The 18097-nt window shown below is 40.7% G+C and overlaps 1 protein-coding gene across 3 annotated transcripts in view; it reads right to left on the bottom strand.

The window, feature by feature from the left end:
* The window catches only part of LOC121984783 (kinesin-like protein KIN-UA), a 38353-nt gene that overhangs the window by 14764 nt on the left and 5492 nt on the right, over positions 1 to 18097 (bottom strand). For all 3 annotated transcript variants that reach the window (XM_042537915.1, XM_042537913.1, XM_042537916.1), the window contains exons 2-8: positions 7282 to 7376; positions 7073 to 7195; positions 5095 to 5280; positions 4538 to 4759; positions 4251 to 4410; positions 2136 to 2285; positions 334 to 422 (exon numbers count right to left, since the gene is read on the bottom strand). In XM_042537915.1, the coding sequence (XP_042393849.1) occupies positions 334 to 422; positions 2136 to 2285; positions 4251 to 4410; positions 4538 to 4759; positions 5095 to 5280; positions 7073 to 7195; positions 7282 to 7376 (1025 nt within the window). The remainder of the gene's footprint in view (positions 1 to 333; positions 423 to 2135; positions 2286 to 4250; positions 4411 to 4537; positions 4760 to 5094; positions 5281 to 7072; positions 7196 to 7281; positions 7377 to 18097) is intronic.

Genomic DNA, 18097 nt, shown 5'->3' with positions numbered 1-18097 from the left:
TGATACAATTCAATGTTTTGGTTTACTTGACATTGAGTGACAACTAATGGTTAATGAAGGGGATACAACGGATCTATAGGAAAATCCTGATAGATTAGTTTATAAGGATTGTGGAAGGCCAAAAAGGGATGTTTCGTCAATGTAGAATAGCCTAGTGTATTTACCTTATAAAGATTACAATTGTGACCAAGTATTCACTAAATTTTTTAACTTACATGCAAATCAACAGAACAAACATAATAATAAGTTGAAAAGAAGAATTAGCAAGTAAAGATGGTTCCTGCTAGAATTTGCTAAAAGACTCCTTTTACCAATCTTTTCAAAAATACTAACCCTCTGTCCAAACAATATTGTGCTTGCAGTTTCAGAATAATATTGTGCCGATGGACCAACTGTAACTATGAGAGAGGTCCGTGCAGAGCCTGCAGAACAAGAGAAAACTCAATTTACAGACCAAAAAGATGGATTAGAAGAAAAGAAGGTATGGGTATTTCCCAAGACAAATATGAATTGCAGAACAATGAATATTTGCTAGTTCCATTTTCTGTGAGCAGCAGAAAGGGTAACATAGAGGCATCATTTGGTTCGTTACGAAACAATGCAGATCAAAAGCATAACTGTCCAAGTCAAAAGTCCAAATCAAATTCCACAGATGTCCAAAGCCATTCAATTCAAAATACGCCTGTCTATGATAAATACTCTGTTTGCCAAATTTGATTAACGGATGTAACCATGTCTACTACTTTTTAGCATGGGAAGAATACCATTGAGTGTCAATGGGACAAGAAACCAAGACATCTATTAATAAACAGCTAAACCAAATTAAGGGGTTGTATAAATACACCTTCCACACAAAAAAAATAAAATATACCTTATTTAATTGACTGAACACTTGTATCAAGGGTACATTAGGTTCATGGTATGTGAAAACATCACAGAGAATGTAATATGGAATATCATCATCATCCTAATTTGATTCAGTAATTTCAAATTTTCCAGGGATCTAGCAACGCCATTGCCAGTTTAAGCAATTAAATAATTCCTCATTCCACAAAAGGAAAAGAGTTGTCATAGTTGATTGGCTGACCACTTATCCCAAAGGTATATTTGGTTCATGGTAGGTGAAAAATTCCCTGAGAAAGTAATAAAGCGACGTCACATCATTCTATTTAGTTTGGTTCAGTAGCTTTCTTAAAACTCCCAAGCATCCAAGAAATATCAAGATGTAATTCTCACCAAGGAAATTGGCAATCTTAAGTTATCTAAAAGGGCATATTTTACCAAAAGGTGTTGCTCAAAGTATACTTATGTAATGTAAAAAATAAAAAGATGAATATGATATAATGTGGTATATAATAATTAATACAATATTAACTCGAATAATTTGTCCAATAAATTTGATGAGTGGCCTCTAATCGCTCATTACTTCCACACCCCTGAGACACTTAGCTGCAACAAGACACTTCTATGCTCATTCTAATATTGTTATGAAGACTTAAAATGCAATGGTATACCTTCTAGGCTTGCAACGACTCAAGCACACATCAATATTTTGCTTAAACTTTCGTTTATGAGTAACAAAATATGAGTGATCAAGTTTTCCTTCCACATCAACCCTAGCAACAAATCTGGAGCACCCGCAGCCCTAGCAACCTTGCATATTGAGCCTGCTGTGTCTGTTCCTCTCTACCCCTATTGTTGGCAGCACAAGGGCAAGGAAATTCCTTCACAAAACAGAAAGATGTGGGAGAACAAGAAGAGGAGAGAACAAAAGGAGACATGACAAGGAAACCTTGACCCGCCCCAACAATGTCTGTGATTTTGCTGTGTGATCTTGTTCTTCTTGCTGACTTGGGATTGGACCATGACACAGCATAGATAAGAATTGATGTTTAATGGTCCTCAGAAGTCGGTCAGCAGATTGCTCTGGCACAATTTCTATTAGTGATTGAATTCAAACAGAGATCCTTGAACAATACCATGTCAAGTTTGACTACATCACCAATGCCAAAAGACCGAACCATTAGTAAAGACCTGAACCAATTCTTAGGGGTCTAGGGAGCTCGGAATCATGAAGCTAAAAGTATAGTATGACAAAACAATGAAAAACAGAAACAAAAGGTGGAAAAGATTACCTCCAAATGAATCGCGAAGCAGCCTGGTGAGCTTGGAGTCTCTTGTTGGTATATAAGGATTGTTTTCAGCAAGTGCATTAATGCATTTTCCCAATGAAGTGAGTGAAAGATTAATGAACTTAGTCTCTTCAATCATGCGGCCTTCAATTCCTGTAACATTCAAGTGAAAAACGAAAAGTGTTGACATGTTAACCACCTACTAACATTATTGAAACCAAAAATTTGACTGAGCTGATAGGCTAAATCTAAGATAATATAACCTTTAAAATGTACATCAAATCATCAATGATATACCACTACTTATAATGTGTACTTAAATTTTCTCAACTTGGAAAGAAAATCCTAGTCTATAAGTCTTGGTAGCTTTATCACTTAAAGTTTCAGGTGCTTTCTATTTTTGTCTGATCTACCTTTTTTTATTTCCTGTATTTTACTTTCTTAATTCTTCTGTGACAAGGAGAATGGAGCAATTGAGATTGTTGATTCAATAGTTTGAGGGCTTGCAAGTGAGGTCATAATTGATTGGCAAAGGATGACGTGGAGCAACCAAGGAACTAGAAACTCCTACTAGCAAAGCATACTCTAAGGCAACGAACACTAAGACAACATGATATGAGGTAGACTATAAGTGAAAAGCAAGGGATGGAAGATTGGAGCAAACTAAAGGAATTTTGGAGCAAACTTAGAGGGCTTGGTGCATCCGAGAGATTGAAGGTCTCAACAAGGTTGAAAATCTATAAACAATGTGTTATGTGAGATTACAAGTGAAATGTAATTTTTGAGTAAGTGCTATTGGATAATTTGTATGGCTATGTAGGGGCCTAGATTACTTAGTGGCTTGTAGGAAGCCTTTAACCAAAGGGTATTTGGTTCCTAGTTGTAGTCAATGGTTAAGCTCGATCATGAGCTTTATGTAAGCTTACAAGGGTATAAGTTGAGTGAGGTCACCTCATCTCCAAACAAATTCAAACAACCGGAGGTGAGTCTCAGTCAACTGGAGTTTTCAATCGATTCGAGAGTTCACTGAACATAAGGGGTTTAGAGAATAAATATTTCTATACAGGCTTGAGTCAATCAGAACTAAATCCAATAAACTTGGATGTTTAAGTAGTCGACTAGATAGGAATTCTAGTCAACTCAACATGAATCCTAAGCGACTGACCAAAGAGTTGTTAGTTGTTAAACTACTTTTACCCAATCAATTGACTAGGGTGTTCCTTGTCAACTAGAGGCGAGCAAAATAGATTTGTTGGATTCTCTTATAAAAAAAATGTGGAACCGCCACATCAACGGCCCCCCTAGAGTCGGTCCCACGGATATGGAGGGAGGTAAATGCAGATACACAGATGAATTGTTGGATTCTCTTATAGAAGTATTACAGGTTGTTTGGCTTGCGAATGTGTGTATGAAAACACTTGTGTGTTGACTGTGATTTGTTGCTCATGTTGGAATGACCCCAAGGGTTTACGATTTGAAGAGATGACTTTCTTCTACGAGCTCTTGGTACTTTCCTTCTAAGCTTTCCTTTACATTTCCTATTGACAGAAGAGACTTGTAAGCCTTCCTAAGGTTTTGGAATTGTGAAAGGATTGCTTTGCCTTTAATAAAGGGGGGATTGTTTGTAGATTTGTGGGAATCGTTCACTTGACGAATCAACAAGCTATGGAGTAGGAGCTAGGCTCTGAACCACGTACAATCCAACGTGTCAATGCTAGCATTATTTTTATTTTGTATCTTACAATCTTGACAAAATTAATCAAATGCACACAAGAGCACCTCATGGTTATCTAACAAACTTGATTTTTTGTATATAACAAGAGTTAGATCATTATCTATTCACCCCTCCCCTTTAGCTATTTGGAACCATCATCATACCAAACCTACACATGTTTCAAATAGTTTGAATTTCTTGAATATTTAATCTTGTTTTCAAGAAAGACCTTCCATTTCCATGAATCAATGAGAGGTTTCAATGCAAAAGTTGGGAAGTAATAACATCAATACAAACTATAATGTAAAGAATTAATGCAACAAAGATGTGCAATTAAAATGATTTTGATTAGCCTTAGAACAATAGAATCAAACATAAAACACATTATAACTGTAGAAGCATACCTGATTTGTCTATTCTTTCAGATCCTGCAAGGTCAACAATCAGCAACTTGCTTTTTAAAATGTGTGGCACATGGTGAGAAGCTAGATTGTCATTTGTTCCATCAGACAGGGATGAGACCTCATTTTCCTTTTTTCCTCCAAACGATCTGTGGACATGAACCTAGAGACATGACAAGAAGCAGAATACTTAAGCACTACTGTCTCTAATCGTATGTTAAAAGTAAAACTAAAACTAAAATGTTCATTTTGGAAAGCATCAACGATGAGTGAATCACAGCTCTACCCACCACTAACATTGCATGGCTTCGAGATGATTCAGTATTTAGCTTGGTATTAGCCGCATGCCGATTTGCTTCACCAGCTTGCAACAGCTCCAAAAAATGATCAAGGTCGTTTAACTGAACAACAGCAGAACCAGGTAAGGACACCTCCCCAGTTTTTGGATCCTCCACTATAGGGATATTGGTCTTCTCTGGTGATAACAAATCTTGTACTGACTCTAGATATAACTACGGAAAAAATATGAATAAGACAATCAAAATACTCAAATTTGACAAAATGTATCAACATGTAAACAGTGGTATTCTCTTTGAAATTCTTCATGGGTAAAGAAGCTCTGTCAGCTCTAACTAGTAAATCATTCAAAAATCTGGAGGCAATCACAAAACCAAAAATCATCAATAATTTATCCTATTCTAACCTACTATTTATCTTCTTACAAATTAGATTGATGAAATATAATGTCAAGATAGAGAATGTAATCAATGAACTGGACATGATATGCAGAGTGTGACAATGTAGACAACTGTTATGCAGAGTGTGACCCAGGAACTATTGTACGAACCTGTAAATAAGAAATTGTCACAGTGTCTGAGCCAGCCGTTGTATTTGCAAATATGCCTTCCAAAGCTCTAACCATAATACCACGTTCAGATGGGTCATTTTTACCAAGCTGGCCAACTGTGTAAGTTTTACCAGTACCTGTTTGGCCGTAAGCCATCACAGTCCCATTATACCCATCTAAAACACTCTGCAAAGGTATATCAAAACAGAGAATACATTGAAGATACCATCCAAAATAATTCCAAAATTAAAAAATCATATTTTGATGTTTGAGAAACAATCATATGATATGCAATTCTGCTACATCAGGAACCATTCCTCTCAATGCAATCCATTGTAGTTAAAAGAGTCACGCTTACAACTATCTGCAAGAGAGAAAGCATCTTGTCCAATCAAGCGGTGTGGATCGAAGAGCATTACAACAACACATGCTTTAGAATTTTTAGTGAAGAAAATATATTGAGAGGCATGCTTCAAAAACACAAACAGCAGGCAAAAGCTCCAAAGCTGAGTTTTCTGCCAATAATCTCCAGCTGAAATCCCCAATATTTAAAAACTCGGGGGAAGGTCAGTTGTTCAACCGACCAATCCCATCTTAGTGCATAATCTTAATTGATTTATTTATTTAGCTGTAGAGATTCCTTCATTGAGACATGAGAGGATGGTAAACTCTTAGGCTATGGTTACTTGGAAGGGAGGGAAATTGAAGAGAAAGAAAAGGGAATAGATGGAGAGAGAAGGGGAGGGGAGAGAAGGAATTGAAAGTTGTTTACTTGGATGAGGAGATAGGTGGAGAGAATGAAAATTTTCATCAATTCCCCTTTTCTTCAATTTCTCCTCAATATCTCCATCCAAAATTTGAAAAGTGGTGGCGGTGGTCAATAGTTAATGGTGCTCCATTGATGTCAAGTACGGCTAACATTGGCTGGTAGCTTGCCTTTAGCAGTCAATGATAGTTGACAATGAGGAAAGGGTGTAATGATCTTTTACCATTTGTTTCTCTCCCTCTAATCCATCCGATTTGGGTTGATTGAGTTCCATGGGAAGGAGAGGACATGGGATCCCATATCAATTCCCTTCTCTCCAACAATCCACCCAAATAAGCATCCCTTTCTCTCCCCCTCCTCTCCTTCCATTTTGGATCCCTTCACTCCAAGGAAACGTAACCTTTAGCTTTTATTATTGACCTAGTCAACCCACAAAGAATTGGATGGGCTCCATATAATTAAGGATTAATCATTGCCAGCCGAGAACCTGGGCACTGTAGAATTTGAAGGACTGTCCACCAAATGCAACTACATATCATTAAAAGGTCATTCTGTAGATTTTACTAAAGGTGTATGACTGAACAAGGAATCAGGATGATTCTGGGAGATAGAAGATTAAGCTGCATCTGGTATTCAGCTTCAGGCTTGAATGATATTTAGAAAGAAGAAAGATGAAGATGGAAAAATGGAGAGGTAATCAAATAATGAATTATCAAAAAACAATTGCAAAGATAAATATGCATAACACTTGTAGTCTGCATCAAGTTTGGTAAGATAAGTATTCTGATATGTTAAAATTGGCCCTTGAATAGGTGTCATTAAATTTTACATTTAAAAATTCAAACAAGAAAATTTGAAAAAAATATCTACTAGATGCAAAACATATACTGGGATCATATAGGTAGGTCAACAACACAATGTTTTTCAACACTGCATGAAGCTAAACCAGCTCATGTTCGATGATATGTTGGAACACTATCAAAAGCTTGTGTACTAAGGAAAAAATGCAAACTAGATATGGCACAAAATATCCATATCAAACATTGTATAATATGCACTGATCAGTTTCAACAATCATATTAGTATGGTACTCTGTACAGATCCACAAAGATTCAAACACATATATTAAATATGCCGAAGTTTTAAAATAGACCTGTTAAATATCTCATAGTGTCTCGTGCAACAGAGTATTAAAATGCACATATGACTTACCTCCACAACAGGTTTAGCTACAGCTTCATAAACACGCCTTTGAGAAGCACTTTGAGTAAAAACTTCATCGAATTTGTAGGACTCTAAACTCCAATTATTTTTTTTCAATTTCAATCGCTTCAACTGCAAGACAAATTAGGTTTGACAAAAAAAACTTTAATTTGACTAATAAGATAAAGGTACTCATATTGGACCGTGAAACAGCAAACCTCTGGCTGTAGCTCCACACAGTCAGCGAAATCTGAGTTTAGTTCCTCTGTGTTCTTAGGTCTAACTCTAACTGCTACTCTTACTCTTACAGAATCTGTGCAAGGAGAGTAAATTGGCATACAGCTGAATAGTTTACAGACTGGAACGAGAGAGATGTTAGTGGAAATTGTCATCTATTTATTTACAGTTGCCATATTTTTGTTGCTTTATTCTGACACTAGCAAATATAAATAAGTTTCTTGATAATCTAATATTTGCATAAGCCCTGCACTTGCAAGGGAATAGAAATTTTCATTTTTCAAGTTATCAGACATTCACCTCTCTAGCTATGTAATTCGATCCTACATCTCTAGTATCATGCCCTTTTTCTGTTTCACTCACAGTTTCTCCCGGTCTCTTCATCAAGTATGCTTCATAAGAACAACTTTCATATCACTTTTCAATTGAACATTTGCAATCTCGATTGATGCAGTGATAAGGGGGGTCACCAAGTGCGGGTCAAGGATGGAGATAGCAATCGACGTAGAGGTCAAAGTCAAGGTGGTCAACACCAAGGAACCAACAGGCTCACCAAAAGTCGGCCGAGCGGAGGTCGACTTCAACTGTCGATCGGGCTTGATTGGTCTGGTCGGCCAGGGAGCTCAGCGGAGTGGATCTCGTCCGGACGGGATCAGTATACCTAGAACATCAGATTCTCGCAACTGACCGAATGAGTGCCAGGTCGACCGGAGCTCATGCCCGGTCGGGCCATACATGATTAGCCGAATCAAGTCACTACAAGAAAAAACAGCTAAGGTCGACCGGGCGGGGATTCCTGACCGAGCGGACACCCCGCTCGGCCAAACAGTGAGACCCCTCCCATATCTCCTAATATCCCTCTGGGAGGTAATATCGCTGACAACATGGCATGGTCAACCGGCAGATCATACGACAGAAGCTTCTACTGTCTTGTGAGGATTTGCATGCCCTATTAAGGTATGATGTCAGAAATACTTTTATAACATGTCCTTTCATAAGACAGTTTGGAGAACGTACCCGCGCCTTAAGCAGCATGCACATTGCTTACTATAGCACTATATAAAGAGAGGGTTCATACACCGGCGAAAGTATGTGCTATTCACTATTCGCGCTTGTGCTTTTACTGCTGCTACGTTTCTCTGCCTTCTTCTACTATTCCGTTGACTAACTTGAGCGTCTGAGGATCAATGCCGAAGACCCCTTCCCTAGCCCGGCATTGACATTTCTTATGTTATAGATCGAAGCGGAGTCTTCATGAGATTGGAGCGGAGTCTTCTCAAGGTCAACAGAAGAGTCACATCCCCAACAAGCCTTCTTCACCGTTTTCGGACAGGATCATATTGGCGCTTTCTGTGGGAACGTAGCCTGTATCTAAGACGTGGAGATGGAGGACGTCGGACGACTAACGACGATGACGCTGACAAAGGAGTTGGATATGCTGATACTAGCCCGAGCGGCCAAAATGCTGGAGCAACAATAACAGGCGATGGTTAAGCGACACGTAAATGAACCTGCGGCGTCAACAACCGGGCAGCAAGCCGGATATAGAAACCAAGTGGAGAATATATCTGTTTGGGGGCAGAATAAGAAGTTGACCGGCACATATGGGGATCCACCGAATGCGTCAATTCCCTTTCATCAAACGTTGTTCCATACTCCTTCGGGCGGAAAGGGAACAAGGATCCTCTTCCGACAACGTGCCCGTCTGGGATGTGCGGAAAGGAAATGCACCAAGAACCGATGATTCGCCCGAACGGATCAACCAGTAGTTCTCTCAGGGGATTCTAGACGGCCCACTACCCCGACATTATACTCCACTGACGATCGGAGAGTACAATGGGATGACCGACCCAGAGGACCACCTGACTAGGTTTGATAACATGGTCATGCTCCACCAATATACCAATGGGTGAAGTGTCGGGTCTTCCTTACCACTCTCTCTGGATCAGCATAAAGGTGGTTTAGGCGCTTGCCGATCGAATCAATCCGCAGCTTCAGGGACTTCCGGGCAGTGTTTCTATATCATTTTACCAGCAGCCGCCGTTACCAGAAGACGAACGTTAACTTGTTCGCTCTGAAGCAAGGGCCCAAGGAGGCACTGAAAATCCATATCAAGAGGTTCAACCAAGTGACCATGGATATCCCATCAGTCTCTCCATATTTATTAGTAAGTGTCTTCTCGCAGGAACTTTTACAGGGCGAGTTCTTTCGCTCGCTCATCCGAAGGCCGCCAAAAGATTTCGATCACTTGCTCAGGCGCGCCATCGAATACATAAACGTGGAGGAGGCTCAAACGGCATGAAGGAAGGAAGTGCCCGCCGAGCAGATTGCACCACCTGAACAACAGCCAACGAGCAACCATCGACCACCAAAGGGCCCCCGAGAGGAAATAGGACAACCGCACCAAGAGCCCCGAGCCCATGCTGTGCAGCACGTGACAGCCAATCGTCCGAAAGCTGCGAAACCCAAGTCATGGACGTCATTATTTTGCTCCTTTCATCAATCGGCGACACACAATACGCGTGACTGCTACGACTTAAGGCCCGTTGAAAGCCAACCGGTTCCTCAGGGATATCGTCGTCGCTCACCGTCTTCCGATCGACGACGATCAGCCAGGCGGCGGGAAGAAGAAAGAATGGCATCCGAACGACGTCGACGACAACCTCAACAATGATATAACACAAGTCCCGTCCGAACTTCGGCTGAGCGGACTAGACTCTCGACTCGAGAGGAGAAAACCCGAAGCAATGCCGCTCAGGGTGAGATAGGAATAATCGTCAGGGGACCGACCCACGGTGATTCCAACCGAGCAAGGAAGGTACACGCTCGACGACTGGAGGTACATGCTGTGGGATGCAACAAGGAAAAGGCCGAAGGACTAGAGATCAGCTTTGGCCCTCGGGACCTAGAGGGAATGGAGATCCCTTACGATGACGCCTTGATCATCCGAGTGGCAATAGCTAATTACACTATTCACCAAACTTTCGTGGATACAGGTAGCTCGGTGAATATCATTTTCAAGAAGACGTTCGACCAGCTACAAATCGACCGGAGCGAATTGCATCCCATGACGACCCCGCTCTACGGGTTTACAAGCAATGAGTATTACCGATCGGCTAGGCTCGACTGCCCATATCGCTCGGAGAGGAGCCTCTCAAAAGGACAAGAACCACGAACTTCATCGTGGTTGATGCGCTATCCGCCTACAACATAATATTGGGTCGACCAACCCTAAACGAGTTCCATGTCGTAGTGTACACCTTCTTCCAGAAGATTAAATTTCCAGTGGACAATGCGGTTGGCGAAGTCAAGGGAGACCAATTAACCGCTCGACAGTGCTACGTCGAGATGGTCAAGTCAGAGGCAAAAGCCGCCCAGAAGACTCAACGTCTGGAGGTGAACACAACCATGGAGGAACCGTCTGCGCTGGTTTATGATGAAAAGGAGAAAGTTCATATCCATCCTAGCCGATCGGAAGCCACAACATTTGTCGCCGCCAACCTGATAGATGAGAAGAAGGCAGAGTTGGTTGCTTGCCTTAGGCAAAATCATGACGTGTTTACCTGGTCAACTCAAGAGCTCCCGGGCATCTTTCCGAGCATGGCTCAGCACGAGCTTCATGTCCCACCATATGCTCGGTCGGTGAAGCAGAGGAAGAGGGACTTCAGCTCGGAACAGAATCAAATCATTCGAGCGAAGATAGAAAAATTATTGGAAATCGGTAGTGTAATCTCCAAGCTGCCAACGTCGTGCTGGTCTCCAAGTCAGGCAACAAGTGGCGAGTCTGCATCGACTTCTGCAATTTAAACAAATTCTGCCCGAAGGACTTCTATCCTCTGCCCCGAATAAATCAAATGGTGGACTCCACGGTGGGCTGGGAGCAGATCTGCATGCTCGACGCGTACCAAGGCTACCACCAAGTGTCGCTCTCTCATGAAGATCAAGAGAAGGTCAGCTTTATTATGGCCGACGGGATATACTACTACAATGTCATGTCGTTCAAATTGAAGAACGTCGGCGCCACTTATCAAAGATGGATGAACAAGGTGTTCCGAAAGCAGATCGGTCGTAACATGAAGGTATATGTCGATGACATCTTGATAAAATTTCTCCGAGCCACTGACCTTTGCATATATATTGAAGAAACTTGCCAAACTCTGAGGGCATATGGAATAAAGTTGAATCCAAACAAGAACCGTTTGGAGCAAAGAGTGGCGCTTCCTGGGTTGTATCGTCATCGAACAGGGAATTAAGGCAAATCCGAGCAAAGTGAAGGCATTGCAGGACATGCCACCGCCCCGTAACTTGAAGGAGGCCCAACGGCTGATCAGACGGATCGTCTGACCGGAGTCACCCGTTCTTCAAGATCCTGCGGTGCGCGACGAAATTCCAATGGGACGTGGAGTGTGACAAAGCCCGGGAAGAACTTAAGAAATATCTTACCTCCCTACTTGTACTGGCAAAGCCCAATGCCGGAGAGTCATTCTGGATTTATTTGTCATCCACAGAGCATGCTGTTGGCTCGATGTTGGTGCGGTAGAACGGCTCTGAACAACAGTCGGTGTACTTTCTTAACCATATATTGAAAGATGAAGAATCTTGCTATACAGGTCTCGAAAAATTGGTGCATACGCTAGTACTCGCCGCTCGGAGGCTTCATCCGTATTTTCTCTCATATCCCATCATGGTGGTGACCAATAGCGCACTTGGGAAAGTCCTTAACCCAGAAGCATCCGGACGGCTAATCCACTGAGCTGAACGAGTTTGACATATAGTATCAGCCGTGGACGGCAATCAAGGCCCAAGTCTTAGCTGATTGTCACAGAGGTCCAAAACGCTAAGTCGAGCACAACCTGGAAGATATATGTGGATGGTTCATCCACTCGGCAGGGTAGCGAGATCGACATCCTCTTAATATCATCACGAGAGGATAGGATGCAACTATCTGTACGGCTGGATTATCGGGCTACAAATAACAAAGAAGAATATGAGGTTCTGATAGCGGGCTTGCAGGCAGCTCAACATGTAGGAGCCACGAGAGTCCTCGTCCACTCGAATCCTCAACTAGCAACTCAACAGCTATTGGGCACGTTCGAAATAAGTAACGCCTGGCTCAAGCTGTATGCCGAAGCTTTCGAGAAATTAAAGATAAGTTTCCAAGAAGTGATTATACAGAAGTTCCCCTGGTTGGACAATCAGGTTGCGGACGAACTGGTTAGCCAGTGCATTATCACCAATCATCATAGATAAGCTGGTCGAACAGGTCTCACTGGTGGCATACATCGACAAGACGGACGGAATAACCTTCCTCAGCAATTGGACGATGCCACTGATAGAGTTCCTCCGATCGGGCATCACACCAGCTGGTCCAGAAGAAGTTCGCTTGTTAAAAAGAGGATCGGGCAGTTCACTCTGATTGGGGACCAGTTGTATAAAAGAGTTTTCTCAAGGCCGCTACTCAAGTACGTCGGATTGGAGAACATTGAGTACATCTTGCAAGAGATTCATCAAGGCTCCTGCAGTAATCATCCGGGTAGCAGATCACTAATATTGGTCATTTTGGTTAGACATTTTAATTTGTTTTCTTTTGAATTTTCATTCATTCATTAAGTTTTAATTGCATTTTCATGCATGTTTCATGAGTCTAGTCACTATTTGGAACTTTGATGGTAAAGTAGTAAATGTGGGGCTTTTTATTAACAAGTTTTGATTAATCTTCATAGGTATTAAAGGAGTAATTTGAGACATAGATGAAGCTTCCATCAAGACCTAAGCTTTAGAGTTCCTAGATCGTTGGATCCGTGCTTTAGAGATCTAGACAGTTTAGATCTGAGATTTGGGGAAGAAGGAATAAAACGTGAGGGAAACGGGATAGAAAGGGGATCGGCGATTCTCTGGCAGGGGAGGAGAGCAAGGAGGAAGGAAGATGATGGTGATTTGAGCTGGAGCTTGTTTCTACTTTCGGTGAACATCTTCCCTAGAGTCGCTGGTTTTAGAAGGTAGTCTTGATTGATTTTTGTCTATCACTCGGCGTCTACGGCAATCATCGTTGAGTTATTCAGATTCTAGATCTGAACTTGTTTCTTTTTGTTTAGAGTTCAACAACGTTTTTTTCTAGTTTAGTGAGTGCTTGGGGGCTCCCAACTCACTGGATTTCTTTCTCTTTGCTATTGAATCTGATATTATCTTTTCTCTTGAGTTTTTCTGTTTAAATTCCAATGGACTGTATGTGGATTGATGCGAAAAACTCTGGTTCTTGTTTTTGTTTGAGTGAACAATGAGATTGATCTTGGACTCAAGTTTCTAAATCTTGACTTAGTTTGGTTTTGAATTAAGTTTTTGCAATTACTGTTTGACTGAGGTTTCCATTCTTTAACTCATAACCTGTTAGATTCATTTCTGTGTTTTGAGGCTGAATTCAATTAGCAGTAGTTGTAGTTAGTTGAAGAGTTTCCAGAATTTGTTCTTGTTAGTTTGCATTCATGAAAAAGAACGTTAGATGGTAAAACCCTTGAGTGTTAGCTAGTTGGTTTAGTTAGTTTGGATCTGAACTACAAGGAAATTTCCATATAATTCTAAGCAGTAAATCGATCTAAGAAAGTTAACAGCATTGTGAAGTCCTTGTGAATCGATCCTAGGGTCTACTCTACCAACCAAGTCTGAGGAAGATCGTAGGCATTATTTGAAACTAAGATTCTTACAACACAAGTTTTGATTATCAAATTTGGCGCCGTTGCCAAAGACCTAATGGTGATTGTTAATTTCTAGATTGATAACTGCTTATTGATATTACATTGTTCTATGCTTCTAAATTTGGTTGTGTAGTGTGCAGTTTATGACCAAGAAAAGTGAGAGAAATTTGGTTCAGTTTGATCCAGAAATTGAGAGAACTTTTCATACATTACGTAGAGCTCAAGAAGAACAGCCTTCTACCTCGGTTTCCATGTTCCCAGATTCTTCAGGGAGAATGGCACTAAGCCATGGTAGTACACTTAGAGAGTTGGCAGCTCCTGATGGGTCACATCAGCCCCTACAAGTATCCTGAATTGGAAGTTAATTTTGAGCTAAGATCAGGGATTATACATCTGTTACCTAAGTTTCATGGGCATTCTGGTGAAGATCCGAGTAGACACCTACAAGAGTTTCATGTGGTATGTTCTACAATGAAACCTCAGGAATTACAGAGGAGGGCATCAAGTTAAGGGCATTTCCATTTTCTTTAGCTGATGCAGCAAAAGATTGGCTGTTTTATTTGCCTTTAGGAACTATCACTTGTTGGGATGACATGAGGAGAGTGTTTTTGGATAAGTTCTTTCCTGCTTCCAGAACAGCCTCAATTAGGAAAAGTATTTGTGGAATTCAACAAGCTACTGGTGAGACACTTCATGAGTACTGGGAGAGGTTTTGGTTGTGTGCAAGTTGCCCGCAACATCAAATAAGTGATCAGCTGTTGATTCAGTATTTTTATGAAGGGTTACTACTTATGAATAGGAGCATGATAGATGCTGCTAGTGTAGGAGCTTTGGTAAATAAGACGCCTAATGATGCTAGAGATTTGATAGAGACCATGGTAGCTAATTACCAACAATTCAGAACAAGACCTATGGTGGCGAAGGGTGTTCATGAAGCCCAGATTGCATATTCTGGACAGAGCAGCATTGAGAACACAGGTTGGAGGAAATGTTGGACAGATTCGAGTCGGCAGCTAAGCAGATGACATTGAATCAGCAGCCACAACAGCAAACTGCAGAATCTGTGCAGGCAATGAGAATATGTGGATTTTGTTCTAGTAACTGGCATTCAACAGATGCTTGTCCCAGTTTGCAATCAGATGAAGGTCATTTGACAACTGAGCAGTTTGTGGCAGCAGCTAGTGTTTTTCCTAATAGACCACAACATCAACAACAGTATTAGCAAAGCAATCAGCAAGTTAAGTATGATCCTATGTCACCTACCTATAATCCTGGATGGAGGGATCATCCAAATCTGAGGTATGGAAATGCTTCAGCAGCTCAGCAACCTTTTCCACAGCAGATTCAGAGCAATAATTTTTCAGGCAATCAGAGACCACCAGGTTTCTACAACAGTGCAGCTCCAAACAGAATACAACTATTTCAGCAAGTTCCTCAACAATTCCAGCAACAAGTCGCACCATTTCAGCAGCAACCAAGGCAATTTTCTGCTTCATCTCAACCCGATTTGTCAGTACAAGATATGAAAGATATTATGCAGCAAATGATGCTCCATCAACAACAACTTTCATTATAGTGTACTCACTCAATTCAGAAGAAACAAAGGACTGATGCGGCCATACAGAATATCGAGAGACAAATGAGTCAATTGGTATCTGCTCAGGGCCAAACTCAGTTATAGCATTCAAGCCAGTTGCCTTCACAAACCATTCCAAACCCAAGAGGGAACGTGAGTGCTATCACTCTACAGAATGGTAAAACTGTTTCTAAATATAAGCAAGAAGTTTCAGCTGAACATTCAAGTGATTTGGATTCAGATTTGCAGATTAAATTTGGTTCTGTTCCGCAATGCAGAAACCAGTGGTAGTACAGAAGCAAACAGAGATTCAATTACCATTTCCTCAAAAACGGATACAACCTAGGAAGGGTAAGGATGTTGAGAAGTCTAAAGAATTTCAAGAGTTGATGGAAGTTTTCAGTAAAGTAGAAGTGAACATTCCCTTGCTGAAGGCAATCAAACACATTCCCAAGTATGCAAAATTTCTAAAGGATTTATGTGTCCACAAGAAGAAGCTTAAAGATGATGAGTTGATAAGCGTAGGGGAGAGTGTTTCTGCATTATTTCAGTCCATGCCATAGAAATGCAAGGATCCAGGAGTGTTCACCATTACATGTACAATAGGGGAAAATAGTTTTGAAGACGCTATGCTAGATCTTGGAGCATCCATTAATGTTATGCCAAAATTAGTATTTCAAGCTCTTGGGATTGGTCCTCTTTAGTCAATAGGGGTTGTGATCCAATTGGCGAATCGAAGTTTTGCCCATCCAGGAGTGATTGAAGATGTGCTGGTTAGGGTTAAGGAGCTGATTTTTCCTGCAAATTTTTATGTTTTGGACATGGAGGGTGATACCTTATCAAGCCATGTACCAATTATCCTTGGGAGACCATTTTTGAAGATGACAAAGACTAAGATTGATGTTCATGCTAGAACTTGAATTTGGAGACACTGTAATTCAATGTAATATTCTGGATGCTATGAGATATCATGTGGAGGATCATTCTTTGTTGAGTATAGAGTGTTTGATGAATTGGAAGACAGATTGGACAGCTACTTGTTGGAGTTTGCTACTATTTTTGATAGTTTTGATGATGATCCGAATATAGAGGGCCTTGACAATTTTGATCAGTGTGGTTCTGTTCTAGAAATCAAAGTGTATGAAGAAGCTTGCATGATTGAGCTGGAATCTGAAAGAGTACTTCCTTCTGTTCTGCAACCACCGAAGTTAGAACTGAAGGTTCTTCCAAGCCATTTGAAGTATGCTTACTTGAGGAAAGAAGAACAATTGCCAGTTATTATTTCCAAGGACCTTGAACCTAGGCAAGAAGAGCGATTGTTGAATGTGTTGAGGCGCCATCAAAAAGCAATTAGTTGGGATTTAGTTAAGAAGTGGTGAAGTTGCTACACGCTGGGATTATTTACCCTATTTCAGACAGTAAGTAGGTGAGTCCAATACAGGTAGTGCCTAAGAAATCAGGAGTGACTATAGTAGTAAACAAAGAAAATGAATTGATTCCTACAAGAGTGCAAAACAATTGGAGAGTGTGTATTGATTATAGGAGACTTAATCAGTCTACAAGGAAGGATCATTTTCCATTGCCCATTATTGATCAGATGTTGGAAAGGTTGGCAGGGAAGACACATTATTATTTTTCGGATGGATATTCAGGGTACTTTCAGATTTGCATAGCACCCGGAGATCAGGAGAAGACCACTTTTACATGTCCCTTTGGGACTTTTGCTTATAGGTGGATGTCGTTTGGATTGTGTAACGCTCCAGGTACATTTCAAAGGTACATGGTAAGTATCTTTGCTGATCTTTTAGAGCACTGCATGGAAGTATTTATGGATGATTTCACTGTTTATGGTTCTTCATTTGATGCATGTCTCTATCTTGTGTTTTGCATAGATGTGTGGAGAAAAATTTAGTTTTGAAATTTGAAAAATGTCATTTCATAGTCAGGCATGGTATAGTTTTGGATCATGTTGTTTCTGAAAAGGGTATTGAAGTAGATCCAACTAAGATTGGTGCTATTGTTGCTTTATCTTATCCCACATGCATGCAGGAAGTTCGATCTTTTCTTCGACATGCAGATTTTTATAGGAGATTCATTAGAGACTTTAGTACCATTGCTTTAACTTTATCACGATTGTTGCAAAAGGATGTGGAGTTTGTGTTTGATGAAAAATGCAAGGAAGCTTTTGATAGACTCAGGGAGGCTCTTACTTCATCTCCTATTATGTGTGCTCGTGATTGGTTATTACCTTTTGAACTTATGTGTGACGCTTCTAATTTTGCAGTTGGAGCAATTCTAGCTCAAAGGGTTGATGGAACACCTCATGTTATTAGCTATGAAGACATTGGATTCTGCTCAAAACAACTATACAACAACTGAAAAAGAGTTTTTAGCTATTGTTTTTTGCTTTGGATAAGTTTCAGTCTTATCTCCTTTGTTCTCATGTTATTGTTTTTTCTAATCATGCAGCTCTCAAGTTTCTTCTCAAGAAAACAAATGCAAAGCCTCAGTTGATTCGATGGATGCTCC

The sequence above is a fragment of the Zingiber officinale genome, chromosome 5B (assembly GCF_018446385.1).
Source record: "Zingiber officinale cultivar Zhangliang chromosome 5B, Zo_v1.1, whole genome shotgun sequence".
NCBI lineage: Eukaryota > Viridiplantae > Streptophyta > Magnoliopsida > Zingiberales > Zingiberaceae > Zingiber > Zingiber officinale.
Note: the sequence above shows the minus strand (reverse complement) of the source record. Positions and strands in the feature narration are given on the sequence as shown.